This window comes from Bactrocera dorsalis, chromosome 5, assembly GCF_023373825.1.
Source record: "Bactrocera dorsalis isolate Fly_Bdor chromosome 5, ASM2337382v1, whole genome shotgun sequence".
Lineage (NCBI taxonomy): Eukaryota > Metazoa > Arthropoda > Insecta > Diptera > Tephritidae > Bactrocera > Bactrocera dorsalis.
The window spans coordinates 18523199-18541278 of NC_064307.1; the positions used below are offsets into that span (position 1 = coordinate 18523199).

General features: G+C 33.4%; 1 protein-coding gene across 3 annotated transcripts in view; it reads left to right on the top strand.

Annotated features, from left to right (window-relative positions):
- LOC105232914 (uncharacterized) overlaps window positions 1–18080 on the top strand; it is a 72442-nt gene that overhangs the window by 44543 nt on the left and 9819 nt on the right. Inside the window, exons 1-2 of one of the 3 annotated variants that reach the window (XM_049458348.1) lie at window positions 13819–13983; window positions 17268–17600. In XM_049458348.1, coding sequence (XP_049314305.1) covers window positions 17367–17600 — 234 coding nt within the window. In that variant the 5' untranslated portion in view covers window positions 13819–13983; window positions 17268–17366. The other 2 variants (XM_049458349.1, XM_049458350.1) reach the window with 2 other exon arrangements.

Sequence of the window (18080 nt, forward strand, 5' to 3'; positions counted from 1 at the left end):
TTACGTAGAACTTTTCTGTTGAAAACTCGTAACGCCAACTCATCAGATGTTGTCATCGTCTATGCCTCTGCGCCATAAAGCAAAATGGGGATGATGAGTGAATTGGCATTTACTTCTCACTTGCCTACTCAGTCCGAAGTAGCACCTGTTGACAAGAGTTATTAAGCGTTGGATTTTGAGGCTTACGTTATTGTTGGTGTTAATACTGGTTCCAAGATAGACGAAATTATCTACGAGCCAAGTCGCGAGTGCAACGACTGTTTATTTGATGACAGGAGATATTTCGTCTTGATTTCGTTCGATACCAGACTTATTTGCTTCGCTGACTTATCCAGTCTGGAGAAAGCAGAACTAACTAACTAACTTGTAGATCCCAATGACATCAAAAGACTGACATGACAAGACCTCATAAAGATTGAACCTTCTCTATTCAGCTTCGCAGCTCGAATTATTTTCTCCAGCAATAGATTGAAGAAATCGCAGTTCGCCTTGTCTGAAACCTCGTTTGGTATCGAACGGCTCGGAGAGGTCTTTCCCAACACTGACGAAGCTTTTGGGATTGCTCAACGTCAATTTACACAGTCGTATTAGTTGTGCGGGGATATCAAATTCAGACATAGCGGCAAAAAGGCAGCTCCTTTTCGTGTCATACGGCTACTACATACAAAAGATTTGTAGATCAGTGTTGTTTGCCGATATTTTTTTTTTATACTTTAGAGATAATTTTTATTTATCCAAATTTAAAACTTTTAATATAATATTTAATATTAAGAAATTAAAAAAAAAATAAAAAATTCAAATGAAGCTTTGGAAAGTATTTGTTTAAATATATCAAATTAATTCATAAAAAAACTAAAATTTTTTTCCTGCCCTCAAATTTAACAAATATGTTTTTTTTTACTAACCATTAAGCAATTAATTCTATTACATCTAAAGTTACAACACATAAAGTAGGAACAAAGCAAAAGCAAAATTTTGTCACAACAATTTTATAATGTCACCAAGATACAGTATGCTCAAAAATATTAGGCAATAAAACTTTTTAGTACACTATAAAGTCTTTGCAAAATTTTTAATGATAAATTATATGAATTATGTAAATAATTAGGCAAATGCTCATCAATATTGGCCACACTTTAACTAAGTCAAAACTAATCAAATTCACATGTTTATTTAATGGAATCATGTCAAATGTGTGTGCTTCAGGCACAAACAAAAACTAAAATTTTTGCATTTACAAGAGCAACTATGCAATCATCATGTTGAATTCTTTCTCACTTTTTGTTTGACTGCGTTGTTGATGTTGAAAATTTAACAGAGCGCAACGCCAATTTGACACGGAGCGAAGTCAGAGGGAAGTTGTGCAAATTTTCGGAATAATTTTCAATACCAAATTATTAAAGTACATTAATGCATTGTTCTTGCGCTGCATGCTAATTGTGCAAATTTGCATTAAATGGAGCTGTAACTAACGAAATAGAACATACATACATGTAGTTGCAATAGGGGTGTTCTAATGAAAATAGTTTTTATTAAATTTAAATTAAACAAATAATAGAATTAGAAGCACATATATCTTTAGCAGCATCAAAAACACGCGCTGTAAGAGTAACAATTTTTAAATATTGGCTAGTCGAAAAAGTCTTTTCGTATTTCTAATCAAAATTCAATTTATTTTTTTTATATTTATACTGATAAATAAATAAACAAATTTGACATAAGGTGATTGGTAGCACTGGAGGTATACGACTGCAACGACATCTCTTGACTAAATACGAAACGATTTTTTCGACTACCCAATATCTATTCGTAAAATCAACCTCCATAGCTGATTGAAACCCTAAAAAATTGAAAGTCTTTGATAAATACATAGCATAAGGGTTTTCTTACAACTTCTCGTGGATTTCCTCAAATATAATGACCTCCTTAATACTTGTAAAAATATTCTTGGATAATGGATTTTGCTAATATATAACCAAAACCTGTATTTTTCCTGCTCCTGGTATGACGATTTCATTATTATTAAAAAATGCATTTTTATTATCACGGAGCCCAACTAAGCCATAGCGAGAGCGTTATAGGCCAATAGAGCTATTGGCTGATATAAATAAGAGTTTACTATTAATAATTAAAAATATCTATTTTGTTAACATATATCTATATCAATAAGTAAGGTGCAAAAATTAAATAATAACGCCCTAATATAATATTAAAAATAACATAATGTTTCCGAATTTGAATATTAAAAATAAAGTGCACCCTAACACTTATAGCCATTAATATGCCACTCTAAGACTGTGTGAATTAAAGAATGCCTGAGCAGTCACAGTAACAAGTGCAATGGCAACAATAATGACTACTATATAATTTCTAACGATTCTACACATACTTATTAAGCAATCGAGAAATGTAGTTAAATATGTATAAAATGTAATACGACGGTCACTTATTAAATAATTTTGTATCGAATATGAATATTTTTAACAGAAATATTTGAAGTAAAATTTTAAATCATAGTGTTTTGATATTGAAATCTTTTGCTTGGACACTACTTTATTTATGCGAAAGATTATTTGGCTTGTGGTAATAATAGCTACTCAGAAACACAGCTACTTGGTTACATTGCATATGAGTATAAGGGGTTTTTCGTGAAGATCGCAGTCCAAAATTTAGTGGCATTTTTTGATAGCTCATTGGTTTGACTGGCTTGTTTAAGGTGGGGAATAGGATTAAGAGAGCACTTCTTATTAATTTTCACAATTTTTTTAGGGCATAAATATATTTATACCCTGAACAGGGTATATTAAGTTTGCCACGGAGTTTGTAACACCCATAAGGAAACGTCGGTGACCCTATAAAGTATGTATATAAATGTATTTACCTCTTCTATATATACCTATCGATTTAGAAATGTTCGCCTGTCTGTCAAGGGTCATAACAAAAAAGCAAGACTTTTAGCCATTTAAAAATATTTTAGGTATTATTCAGATATCGTTTTGAAATTTTGCAAACGTAATTTTCTCTTCAAGAACCTGCTCAAATTTGTCGGAAACTAAAATGTACCCCTGCTAGAAAAGATGGAATTTTCATATAGCTGCCATACAAACTGAACGATCGGAATCAATTCTTGTATGAAAAACTTTCACATTTGACAATGTATCAAAAAGTTGTATGCTTACATCTGATCAAATTTGATCAGGACTTAGAAAAAAGATAGATTTTCATGAGTCTAGCATTGCTCCGCTTTATAACCAAATCATTAACAAAATTGTGATGAGGCGATCCCGAAGAGATTTTTAACAGAGGTGGATGGATGTTTGCATAAGGACAATTTTTGATGACTTCGCGAGCTTTACTGAATGCTTGATGGAACTAAAAAAATTTGTGTTCACGATATTTTAGACTTCCCAAAACATTTCTGAAACTGTTTCGTAATAGTAATTCCGGCGAAAGCACAAACATTTAAGAAAACGCGTTGTTAAATTTCTTTATACGAAAATTGGCAGACAAACCCTTCCTGCTGTAAAGAAACGGCTGCCCAACTTACACTAATTGACATAAGGAGATTAAGCTTCACACGAATGTAAAAAAGGTTGAACCAATCTTTGATTGTTTTTGGAATTTTGAAACAAAATTTTTTATTTCTTTTACATATTTCGAATGGAAAATCCTAAAGTGGCACCCACTATTATATATATGTATTTAATATAAGTGCCACTTTAAAGTAGCGCTTTCTGCTTGTGTGGCACTGCAAGAGTTAAAGAAACATATGTACTCGTATGCATGTAAGTTCTGAATTATTTATCACTGAACAGCGATCAGAATATGCTAAGCAGTAGCAATGCGAAATGTTGCTGTTAAAGCTCTTCTTACCACAACTACGATTGCTGCATTTTTCATTAACAACGACACAGCGTGGCAGTATTTACATAAACATTACAATGTATGAGTACGTGTGTATGTGTGCGCGCCGAAGTCTTGCTATCATTGTAATGCGAAAATTTATTGGCAATATGCTTGGCGCTGGCGACAATTGCTGCAGTTACCACAATTACAGCAGACACTGATGTAAATTAATGAATGTATATAAGCGTATATCCGCCACTTGTCGCAGCTATGGTGCCGTTTGCCACCGCCGCCACACACCGACGTTGTGCAAGCGCAATGCAACTCTTATGCGACGCTGGGTGGAAGGCGCTGCATCCGTTTCTTGCATGGTTGCTCACACGAAGGGAGAACCTTACACAGTCCAGCATGTATGTGGTGGCACATATGTGTGTGTAAGCACCAAGAAATAAGAATTTAGCTGAAGATGGACTTGCAATGGCGGATCCAAGTGGTACAAATTTATGCTGTAGCAAAGTACATCCGCGCTGATTTGCAATTGCTGACTGACGAAAGGCCAGCAATATATAATTTTTGCAGTTATTTGACGTTAGTTTGCGTACAACGACTTCAATTCAACCGTTTCACCTTCAAAAGCAGACCTAATTTTAAGTGTTTTTATTATTTTGCTTAGAAGTTATTTTTGCATTTATTTTAATTAATTTTTGTGTATTTTTTGGATGTACTGAAATTTTAGACACTTTTATTCTCGGATTATGAAGAAAAAGTAAAATATGTATTTAAAAATAATATATTTACTACTTCACAATTTATTCCGACTTAATTTTTGACAATTAATATAATTTATTATATTTAATAATATTATAATAGCCCTCCGCATACACTCATATTATACCAAATTGTTCTTCTGTTCTCATACATACTACAATTTAAGTTTTCATTCTAAGAAGCGCATTTAATGAATGAAATACCACGCGCATCTTCAACTACATATATAATAATAAATTGCTTCTTCTTGCTATCTGAACATCATTAGCCGTAATTTTTGTCTTTAATTTAACTTGAACTTCTTGTTATAGTGCTAATGGCGCTTTAATAGTTTTACTACACAACAAAAAAATTATAAAACAATGCCACACGGTAGTAATCAAATTCTAAGCGGCGCAAGAAGAATAATAAGCAATTGAATAGTGTTTTTGTAGAAGAATGAATTCGTAATTTAGTTTATTAATTACTCGTACCGTAGGTGGTAAATACTAAAAAAGAAAATATAGATAAAAATCTCTACATTTTTTATAGCAACTCAACACCTTTTTTGAATGATCACATGCAAATGACCTTCACACGCGGCACAATTAATAATGACACCTAGAGAGAGAGAGAAGTACTAGCTTGGGGATGATAACGTATAATATTTGCATTGGTTACATTGTAAAAAGAAATATAATTTATTTTTATAAAATTATTGAATAATTTTTGACCGCTTAACCCTTACAATGACTGTTCGATAATACTATGATGATGCTAATTAACTATAATCTTCTAAAATGAATGTTCAAAACAGTAAATATCTGTTAATATATTTTTTACTTGCAAAATTACTACACTAACCCTTTTCTTGACCTTTAATTACTGTTTTGAACATGCGTGCATAATATGTATTATTGTCTATATAACGGGTGGATTTTTTTGAGGTTAGGATTTTCATGCATTAGTATTTGGACAGATCACGTGGATTTCAGACATGGTGTCAAAGAGAAAGATGCTCAGTATGCTTTGACATTTCATCATGAATAGACTTACTAACGAGCAACGCTTGCAAATCATTGAATTTTATTACCAAAATCAGTGTTCGGTTCGAAATGTGTTTTTATCGACAAATTTTGTTCAGCGATGAGGCTCATTTCTGGTTGAATGGCTACGTAAATAAGCAAAATTGCCGCATTTGGGGTGAAGAGCAACCAGAAGCCGTTCAAGAACTGCCCATGCATCCCGAAAAATGCACTGTTTGGTGTGGTTTGTACGCTGGTGGAATCATTGGACCGTATTTTTTCAAAGATGCTGTTGGACGCAACGTTACGGTGAATGGCGATCGCTATCGTTCGATGCTAACAAACTTTTTGTTGCCAAAAATGGAAGAACTGAACTTGGTTGACATGTGGTTTCAACAAGATGGCGCTACATGCCACACAGCTCGCGATTCTATGGCCATTTTGAGGGAAAACTTCGGACAACAATTCATCTCAAAGAAATGGACCCGTAAGTTGGCCACCAAGATCATGCGATTTAACGCCTTTAGACTATTTTTTGTGGGGCTACGTCAAGTCTAAAGTCTACAGAAATAAGCCAGCAACTATTCCAGCTTTGGAAGACAACATTTCCGAAGAAATTCGGGCTATTCCGGCCGAAATGCTCGAAAAAGTTGCCCAAAATTGGACTTTCCGAATGGACCACCTAAGACGCAGCCGCGGTCAACATTTAAATGAAATTAAAGTAAATGTCATGAACCAATCTAACGTTTCAAATAAAGAACCGATGAGATTTTGCAAATTTTATGCGTTTTTTTTTAAAAAAAAGTTATCAAGCTCTTAAAAAAATCACCCTTTAAATAAATATTGGGAGAAATGGAATCTTTGCGTATAAAATTTGGCAATTTGATTATATTGGATAGTCGAAAAAGTCTTTTCGTATTTTGTCAGTGGATGTAGTTGCAGTCGTATATCTCCATTGCTACCTTTCACATTGTGTTAACTAAATAGTGTTGGAAAGATGAAATTTTAAGCTTCATTTAACCAAAAAATAAAATTCGGTGAAGTTGACAAAAAATTACAGCTGTTCAAAAATGAATGAAAATAATTAAGAAATTCGCTATATTTTGAAATTTTTGTATAAAAAAGGGAAGAATACCACACAAACCAGCAATGAAATTTGTGAAGTTCACGGAGACGATGCTGAATCAGTTCGTGTAGCATAACAATGGGTCGCTCGCTTTTTACTGTATTATGATCTCTTGTGTGATGTATTTTTTTAAGGGATATGCCTAGTGTGAAATTTCAAAAAATTCGATTTTTTTATCCTTGCATATATCCATAGTCTATACCTCCAAAAACAACAACAGTTTATATTCAAGCGTTTTTTTTTTCGAAAAAGACATGTTCTGACCTCTTTGCGATGATCTCAGCACTATCAAATTTTTTCGGAAAATTCTATATATAGTTCTCTATAGAATCTACCAGTTTCTGGATCTGATCAAAAATCGAATTTTGTTTGTGTGTGACAAAAACGACTAAAATTTTTAAGTAAATTTTAACTTTTCTCAAAAATTAGGCCTTTTGTAATTTTTTTGACTCTATGTCATTATACGGACAACATTTTCCAGTCGGGAATTTTCGTTTTTAGGTTCTATCCAAGGAGAGTGCTGGAAACAGTGCAGTAGTGGAGCGCTTTAGGAGATCGCGTATAACTCGAAAAATATTTAATTTGATGGACCCAATTCTTAATAATTTATTTATCTAATTTACAAAAATCACACCCCGTTTATAGGAAAATATGATTATTAAAAAATTCATTACTGTTTTGTGCATAATAAGTTGAAAACCATTATATTTCCACTTAAAAATGTAAGATTCTTTCAAAGGGTTAACCAAATATGCCGCTGCCAATGTTCACAATCATTAACGAAATTCTCACGGCATCAACTAACCATCAAACCACAATCCAATTTGGTATGCTTGTGTGTGAGGGTGTAAACGTGCGCCATAATAAATAACAAGAGAATGAATGATCAACATTTTGAGTGATGAGCATTTTCCAAAGACACTTCACGCATTTTGGCAATTTGCAACTCCTTAGACAGCCATAAATAATAATGATAATGCAAGTCAAATAAACCGCTCTAAAGTTTTGACAAAACGCCCTTGATGAATGTAATTAAATGTATGCTTTGGTGTACATAACCTCAACGCTTCGTGCTATTTGAACTAATCTAATGGTTGTAACAACTTGCGTTGTTGTTACTGCACAGTGGCTTGAACATGCGTAGTCAGCAGTGCTGGCGTGAATTGTTGTTGTGTTGTAATGTGAGAGTTTACACCGTACCTTTTATGTACTGCGAATTAATGTAGCTGCAAATATGGTGTTGCCATAAATGGTAGCGTTTTATTGTTTACTGTTTAATTGGCAAAAAACCGTTTTAATTAAATTGTTAATTACTTCATATTAACTCCTTATTACTTCATTACAAGTATATGAACAACTAATTTGTGCTGGAAAATATAATATTTATTTGTTTGCAAATATATGTGTGCCATATCTAACTTCGTACATATTTTTGTAATATAATGTAATGCTAGTTTAAATGTAATTAAAATTTCTGCTTACTTGTTGTGAAGCGGAAGTGGTTAATAAGACTTTAAAACTTATTAATTTTCTTATAATTTCTTATTTCCTACTGAAATTTGCTTGGAATTAAATGTTGTTTCTTATTTTAGGTGGGTTAGACATACAAATAATTTATATGCTATAAGGTATGTATGAACATGATAATAAAGAAATATTTCAAATCAATTATATTTCCATTTAATTTTTTAAATCTGATTTTAAGTGCTGGTCTACCATTATTATTTATCCTAATACATTCAAAATTTCCGTAATCCCTGAGCGGATGGTCACATAAGGGAATAGTGTGCGTAACATCGGTTTTTTGCTAGATTAATGTGCATGCCTCAGTAACTATTGATGCCATCACATATACCTCTTAAACTATTAAACCTGTCTGTATTCTTCCGATTTCAGAGTGTATTCCTCTCAGCCAAACCTTAATACTTCTTCACATAAAATTAGAAAGAAAGTTTGTGTCTTAAGTCTTTTGAATACCATCGCAATTTCTTCAAATTATAATAAAAATAAAAAGATAATAATCTGTTCAACATTTAAACGGTCGGCGTTTTTCAAAAAATCTATTTTTTACTTAATGTACATTTTACGGTACTAAATTGTTAGGATTGTAAAAAAATGTTCCCTTTTCCATCAGCTATAATATTGAAGAGTGCGGGTAAGACAACTCAGCAGTTAAAGCTTTATACGATTTTTATCGAAATTGCAATTTTTTAAAGGTATTTTGAAGCTACGTATATTTAATTTTAACTGTGACCTCGCATTAAAATTATCTTATAACAGCGCAGGCTAATTAAAAGTAAGGTAGTTCACATTTGCGAATTTTTGTTCACGATTTCGAATACCGAGAAGCGTAAGTTAATATTTTTACTCATTTATTCCCATTTTCTTACAGGGAAGTTGAAAAAAGTGTTCGAAAATGACTGAAAATTATGAAGAAATTCGCTATGTTTTGAAATTTTTGTATAATTGTGAAGACGATGCTGTATCAGTTCGCGTAGCACAACGATGGTCCGCTTGCTTCCATTCTGGAAATTTCGATGTGAAAGATGCACCTCGCTTTGGTCAACCTATTGTTGAAAAAGTCGATGAAATTATGGAAAAGATTGACCAGGACCGTCACATAAGCAGCTATGACATCGCTAAAGAACTTAACATTCATCATCAAACGGGTTTGAACCATTTAAAAAAGGCTGTAAAAAATTTCATGGACCGAATTTACATCTGCTATTCTTCGCTGAAGCAAATGGTAACAGGATGCGAAAAGTGGATCAAATACGACAATAATGTGCAAAAAAGATTACGGTCCAAGCGTGGTGAAGCCCAACAAATGGTCGCAAAGCCAGGATTGACACCTCGAAAGGTTATGTTGTGTATTTGGCGGGATTGGAAAGGAATCATTCACTATGAACTGCTCCAGCCTGTTCGAACGATCGATTCTATATACATTTTACTGTCAATAACTGATGAGATTGAAGCAACAAATCGAAAGAAAAACGGCCAGAACTGATCAACAGAAAGAGCTTCATCATCCTTCAGGACAATGTTAGACTATATACATCTTTGATGACTCGGCAAAAACTGGGTGAGCTTGGCTGGGAAGTTTTGATGCATCCACCATATAGCTGTGACCTTACACCATCGGACTACCATTTGTTTTGGTCAATGCAGAACTCCCTTAATAGAGTAAAGTTGGCTTCAAGAGAAGCCTGTGAAAATTACTTGTCGCAGTTTTTCGCCGAGAAACCAAAAAAGTTTTACCCTGACAGAACAATGTCTCTAGCGAAAAAATGGCGAAAAGTGGTTGACCAAAATGGTACATATTTAGTTCATTAAAGTTCATTATAAATATAAAAAAAAATAAGTTAAAGTCTTGATTAGAAATATTTTTAGACTACTCTATAGTTTGCGCGTTCCATTCAATCATAAAAAATCGCGTAATTTACTATTACCGATTCCCCAAGTTCAAAATAATTTAAGATCGATGCGAAATACATTCAAACCTTTTGCCTTGTTCGCGTTTTAGAATAGCCAATGAACAAAAAAGTTTGTTCATTAGGTTTATTTTTTATTACACCAGAATAAATTAACAAAGTTAGGTGGGATTTGGGGGCCTAAATTGACTTAAATAGTATACGTAAACTAATAAAAAGGCCGTATGATTTTATTATAATTAAGCGAAACTGAGTGATGAGAGAGCTTAGCTCCGAAAGGTTATCCGTCATCTAATACCATCTCAAATTGCTTAAAAAATTTCAAATATCAACCATTATTAAACAATAATTTATAACGCTCTATTCTCTTTAAGAGCAATATTAACCACATATACCGGCAAATATTTCGCGTTGTTTATCTGCTAGCAATTAGTAAGTCGCATACATTGAATGAAAGTATATGAACGTGTGTATAATATTTCACTGTTATTTACTTCTTTACCCTTTTATCTTTTCTTTTGCTGAAAATCAAACTTTTATGATCTTCTTTCATTTGTTCTTTTTTTCGCGAGTTTTCAAATTGTAAACAACAACCCATGGCTTCGTATGTATGTACGTGTGATCAGCGCAACTTTAGACGATGCTCACTTAACCAGACAGAATTACAGCTTGGTATTACACCGAATTTTGTATTTACCAGCATTCGTGTGGAAATTAATTCGATTTCTGTGCAAACTCCTATTTTAGGGATTTTCTCACAGCAACTGCGCTGTGCACTCCGGTAATTTTATGGCGATTCTCAGCGTCTGCGCATATGAATGGAAAAACTCTTCGAAGGTGAACTAGAATTGAGCGTGATTGCGTGCTGCGTTGTAATACTGCAATATTACAGCTGAGAGAGTATTTCAGAAGTGTTGTAATTGTGTGATTTTTACTGCATTAAAATAGTCGCTTGGATGCATGGATGCATGCTTGCAGTTTTCCGGTTGTTAATATCGCATTCTTAATTAGTCAGTGTGCGTTGGAGAAGTTGCTAAATGCAATAAAAGTGTGTATAACGATTAAAAAATTTTTCATGATTTATGATGATTGAAGACAAGTTTCAAATTTCAAAAAATCTTTTTTAGGTCTACAATGTCATCCAATAATTTCCTCTTACAATTTTATATATTTATATTTAAAAATTTTATTCTGATCTTTCTTTCTTTAAATAAATATTTTTAAATAAAATTAAAGTAGTGTCATTTATAGATTCTATATTAAAAAAAAATTCTAAAAAAAATATTTTTGAGAAATCGGGGTGGGTTAAAATTTATCGCAGAGAACATTATTTCTTCTTATCTAACAGCTGCTTGAAGCTATTCTGCTCCTTCAATGGACCCTAGAGGAACACCCCAGGTATTGGAACACAAACAGCACAAGATATATCAAAAAGTTTCTATGGGGTGGTGTTGATGGTGGAGAGACCAGAAAACTTCTACTTCTAGGCAAAAAAGAGCTAAGTAACATTGTAGAGGTTAACATAGTTCACGTATCATTAAGATCCCACCTTTAAAAATGGGAAATGTGGATTCGGCAGAGTACAGACCATGCGCGAAGAATGATGAGACGTTGGTTTACAACAAATACACTTAAGTTAGCTGTGGTTGCTTACTTCTATCTTTTCTATTGACACTATAAATTTATTCACGTATCATTCATTGCCAAAATGTTTATTATTATTCCATTCTTCCAATATTCTGAAAATGTGTTGGAAAGCTACTGTCGTTTTGCGTCTTTTTCATAAGCTATGGGAGTCTCTTAAATCTTTAATGTATCCAATACATTCCAAAGCAAGGATATCGGGTGCCATATGAATTGAAGCCAAGAGACGTTGAAAGACGGTTTGCATGTAAAAAATGCTGAAAGAACGCAATACAAAGAAGCCGTTCTTGCATCAGACCGTGACTGGTGCTGAAAAATGGATCCATTATGACAACCCTTAATTCATAAAAATCAAATGAGAAATCTGGGGAACCAACCAAATAATTTGCAAAGCCGATTATCCATGACTCCAATGTAAGGCACTGTATTGGGTAGGGTCAGCAGAGCATCCTGTAATGTGAGCTTCTAAAACCGGACGATACCATTCCTAGAGAAAGGTGCCTACTACAACTGAAAGTGAGCGATTGCCGAGAAATGCCTGGCATTCACAATGACTTGGAAATTGTACCTTAAGATAATGGGTTTCAATATAGACTTGACGTAGCCCCACAGGAAAAAATCTAACGGCGTCTAACCAACCGAGGCTGCCAATTGACTGGGTCATTTTGTGAAATAACACGTTCACAAAACTGGGTTTTCAAAAAATCGCTGTGTGGCTTATGGCGCCGTCCTGTTGGAACAATATGTTGCCCAAATCATCCAATTCAGGCCAAAAATATTCGGTTATCATTGAGATGTAGCGATTCCCATTCACAGTAACGTGCCGGCCTTGATCATCACAGAAAAAATACGACCCAATGGCGCCGCCGGCCTACCAAACCGTAATTTTTTCAGGATGCAATGGTGACTCATGAAGTACGTGTGGGTTGCTTTCTCACCAATAACACATATTTTCAGACAAACAAGATTATTTAATTTAAATAAAAAATTAATATTATCTATTATAATAATGTTTTAAGTAGAAAGGGCGTTTCATTATTAACGGGTTTACGAGTTACCAAGTATTGAGCTAACCGGCTAAAGAGTTTGTTCTTAGCGCACGTACTTTTAATTTTTTTCGTCAACAGTAGACACAACAGAATAAATTGCTTGGGGCATTTCTTTTTTATTTTTATAAACCACTTTTAGTCAAAAAAGTCGCTGTGATACAAGTTTGGTTTTATATACAAGTAAATATATATCTACATATATGTATTAGGTTGAATATTTTGTATTGGATAAAATAAGATTTGTCTATATGCAAAATCTTTAATTGTTACTATATTATTGCTCAACTTAACTTAACACTTGTATATGCACTAATGATTGCCTAACTTTGTATGGTTGTAAAAATCTGGTGTTCCCCATTGAACTAGTTCGCTGCTTAAGTCTTTCGTTTCGCCCAAGCCATACAATTATCTAAACAAAAATTTTTAAATTTCATTACAATTAAACATTATTGTCAATTTTATTGCAAAATTCCTAAAACCTCCAATAATGGATCTCATCAAAATTTGAAATCCTATTAAATTATTCGCATCGAAGTGCTCAAGCGAAATAGGGCCATCAAGGCACTTTAGCGCCTATTGAATGCGCTGCATTGGGTGAGTGCCACCGTTTGAGGTCCCACGTGAGTGAGCGCGGCTATTGCGGATTCTGAGCTAATTTCAAATGAGTTGCATATGTTTTTGTTATTGCTCGTGGCTTTTCATTTGTTTACTCTGCTATTGTTGAGTGTGAGTGCGTGTGTGTGTGTATGGACACTGTGATACTTGCTACTGTGTTGCAGAGTATTCGCAGCGGCCGCAACGTAAAGCGGATTTTAGCGAATGCTTCTTTAAGCACGTTTGGTTTTGGCTTTGAATGGAGTTTTTTTTGTGTGTTTTTTTTTTATTATATTTGAATTTGATTTTGATTTTGCAGCTTCTGCTTTTGTGGCTCTTGTTAGTTGCGCTTCAGCTGTTGCTGTGCTTTTGTGTTTGTTGTTGAGCTTGTTGCTGCTGCTGTTGATGATGATGACGATGATGCCTTTTGGATTTTGGATTTTGCGCACTCATCGCTCAAAGCGCATCGCTTCGGTGCTGTACGTACATTTGGCGCGGCAATGCTTGAACACTTGGTCGAGGTATAAAATAAAATTGTTTGCACGATTTTTTTAACTTTCGCATCTCGACTAGCGGCAGAGTCGCACGTGTAAACGCGCATTCGCATATTCTCCCCCTTTTGACATAGTCGCGTTAATATCAAGTGTAGGCGTGTTAATTGGAAAGTGCGTAAAGATAAAACTTTTTTTTTGCATTTAAGTGATTTTAAGAATGTAAAAAGTATTCAAAATAATATAAAAAATACCGATTTCTTATAAATTAAAGAAAAAGTGTGAAATATTTAACATTTCTGTTTACAATTAATTTGTGTTAAATTATTAAACATAAACAATATTCTTAATTAATATTGAAACAAAAAAGCATCAAGAACAATCAAAACTGTGTTAAGAATTTTAATAAATATAGTACCTTGCTATATAGTTGCTCACTAACGGCTGTTGCTTATCTAATATTAATTCCGGTTGATTAGAACGTGTTTGAGGAGCACAGTTGTTGAGAAATCGTTGATTTTTTAATAGCAAAAAAGTAAAAGACAATTTTTTTGAAGAACAATTAAATTTTATTTTTAGTTCTACGAGTAATGGAAATATATTTTTTATATCTCTATAAATATTTTAATTAAAACTTAGTACAACTTCAATTTTTTTCTGTTCCCCTTTGTTGCATTTCATTTGTTTAGAAGGCTGTGGATTTAAAAGTGTGGTACTTTCCATTAATTCATATACTGAAGTGATAAGAAAAATTTGATATATTCTATATCGTTACAACATATCATCAAAAAATTCGAAATTGAGTTTTGTATTGCTTACGACTAACTAGATCATATAACATATATGGATCATAAACTTTCTATTACGTATATTGTTTTTATTTCACTTGAAAACATATGAAAAGTGATGTTAAGTTATTTTGCATTTTAGTTGACGATATACACATGCAATCATATTATATGTATAAGCAGGAAAAAGTGTTTGTCTGATATCTATTTACTTCAAGTTCTAAGAAGAGAAATAAGTATGTATGGGAGTCTAAAATTATCTAACAAGAGCAAGCAAAAAAGTATATAAAACTGCAAGTAAATATAAAACGTTAACGAAATCGTTGAAAAATAAAACTGGCCAAAGTATTATTGAATTGCAAGGCAATTTAGAAAGCTTTTCACAAAATTATTACTTGTTTAACTTAAAGGTACATTAGAAATAGAGTTGCCAACTACCGAAAAGTACGCAAACCTAAGATAATCAAACAAAATTGTATGTAGGTGGAAGTACTTTAAGTTTTTCAATAAAACACTACAAAAAAGTTGGGATATCAATGAAAATATTTATTTGCTGTGAAAGTAAATTCGATGCCATGAGGTATGGAACTTGATTTCTTTTCAATGGCCACCTCAGCTACGCTTACAGAAGTCAAGACACTGAACCCAATTTTCGACGGTTTTCAAGCATAAATCAGCGGATACTGCAGTAATTTCATGTTCGATATTCGTACGAAGTTCATCAATCGTCACTGGTTTCTTGACATGGACCATAGACTTGAATTAACCCCACAGGAAATAGTCTAACGGTGTCAAATCGTATGCGAGGCGATCAGTTAATTGGGCCATTTCGTGAGATAACACGTTCACTAAACTTGGTTTTCAATAAATACACTGTGACATTCGCTGTATGGCTTGTGGCGGCACCCTGTTGGAATCACATATTGTCCAAGTCTATATCATTGAATTCAGCCCAAAAATATTTGGTTATCATTGAGCGGTAGCGATTACCGTTCACAGTAACGTGCCGGTTTTGATCATCATGGGAGAAGTACGGCCCAATGACGCCGCCGGCCTATAAACCGCACTAAATCGTAATTTTTTCGGGATGCAATGGTGACTCATGGAGTAAGTGTGGATTGCTGCCTGACCAATAATGCCAATTTTGCTTATTGACAAAGCCGTTCGGCCAGACATGAGCCGCATCTCTGAAGATGATTTTTCGATGCAAATTCGGATTATTTTCAAGTTGTTGTTCGGCCCAATTCACGAACATCTGACGATAAAGTAGAGGCCACTGACTCCAAATTTCGGTAGTAAATGCTAATAATTTCGACTCTTTGTTGGATTGTATGTGTTTTCATGATAAAATGGCAAGCCTTACTGAAGAGAAATGCCAAAATAACGGGCAAAATATGGCGTTATTTGCTGCTGGAAGCTTGTCCTAGCAACATATAAGCAATATCAGAATTTTAAAATCTCCGATTGACCTTATTCCTTATAAATACATATATGGTTGAAACTTAGAGAGCATTTGATTGCGTTTATAATATGTAGTAGTGCCAAAAGAAGAATAAATCGGATCAATACAATAACCATATTCTATATACTCAATAAAAAGCTTTTAAAACTTCCGTTGGCCTTATGCAGTACATACTTGTATCGGTCAATATGTAAGATAGCAGAATAATCAGAATTAATTGAAGGTATAATATTGGATATACTTTAGATGTTATGCCATACAATATTTTCTATTATTCTAAAAGACTTTATTATAATAATGTTGTACTGCTGAACATGATTGGACTTGGCCTAAACCTTGGTCATAATCTAATATCCCTAATATAAACAATTGCAATCTTCTGATTTGCGGTTGACATATCAACTGAATATATTAAATTTAGCTTCTTTAGCTAAGTTTATGTCAGATTTGAAGTGGATTTCAACAGAAGTTTCGCTGACGGAAACTAAAATTTAGTTATAAAACTAATTAAGTATACGATCTATAATAAAATTTAATAAAATACCAACTTTAATTGGAATTCATTCACGATTTCTTCGAATTGAATTCTTTCGCTACATTTTTCAATACGAAGTTTTGCCGACACCTGAAGGTAACTATTTAGCCGGCTTTGATGCTTGCAAGTTGCAAGGGTCTTCCTTATTTTACTTTACTTATTTTATATACAAAATAACTAAAATAAAATAATTTTTTTGAATAATTTTCTAGAGTATTTTATATGGACAGTCATTGATTGGTGAATATTAAAAATTACTAATATAATGTTACATATGAAAGAGAAAATTAAAAATTAATTAAAATTCGTTTTTATATTTGTAAAATATTATATATAATTCTATATAATGATTCTGCTATGATATGACAAATTTTAAACTCCTACTATTTTTAAGACAATGTTTCACGCTTTTTCAAAACTCAATTGGAATTATTTATTGAAGCATATTTGTAATTTGCATGCATAAATAAGATGTTTTTGTTTTACTTCTTTACTATTTTTCTCATTTTCCTTGTTCTGGTCGTTGTAGATAAGTGAATACCATTCAAAATAAATTACGTATACGCTCCACGCTCCGTAGCTGGGATACACACGAACACACATACATATTACCACATACCCACTACCAATGGCTATAAAAACAAAACCAACAATGGCAACAAAGATGACTCAAAAACAGCAATGTAAACAAGAAGAAGAAGATCAACAACAGCAACATCAACATCAACAAAAACAAAATTCGAATTATTCACATCGGTTGCATCTTCATTTGGGAACAACACCGTTTCAGCTGCAAACCATTGCAATTTCAATGGTTGTTATTATTTTTGGATTACTTTGTACTGCGATTTGTGTCAGTGGGGTAAGTGAATTATAAACAAAACACACCAAAAATATATCCATGTGAATAGTGGATACATACACTTACTAATAGACACACATACAAGTAATGTATGTATGTATGTATATACTGTTGATTATTAAATCGCAACTGCCCTCGCCATCCCACACGTTTTTTTGTTTTTGTTGTAGCCATTTGTGGCTTGCATTCGCGTGTGAAAGTGAGTTTGCGCATCCATCGCAACGTCAGTGCAACAGATCAGCGCATCACAATCACCAAGCACGAACACATCTACAAATAAATAAGTATATCTTCATTCGTTTAGTACCATCAACTGATGCGGCGATGAGTCCCTTTGTAACATACATACATATGTATATGCATATGCATGTATATATATATATAAGCTCTGTGTGTGTGACCGCTTGTAAGTGCGGCTTTACCCGCCAGCCGTCTGTCTACTCAGTTGTGCGCCTGTTTCTATTTGCCAATCACCTCTTA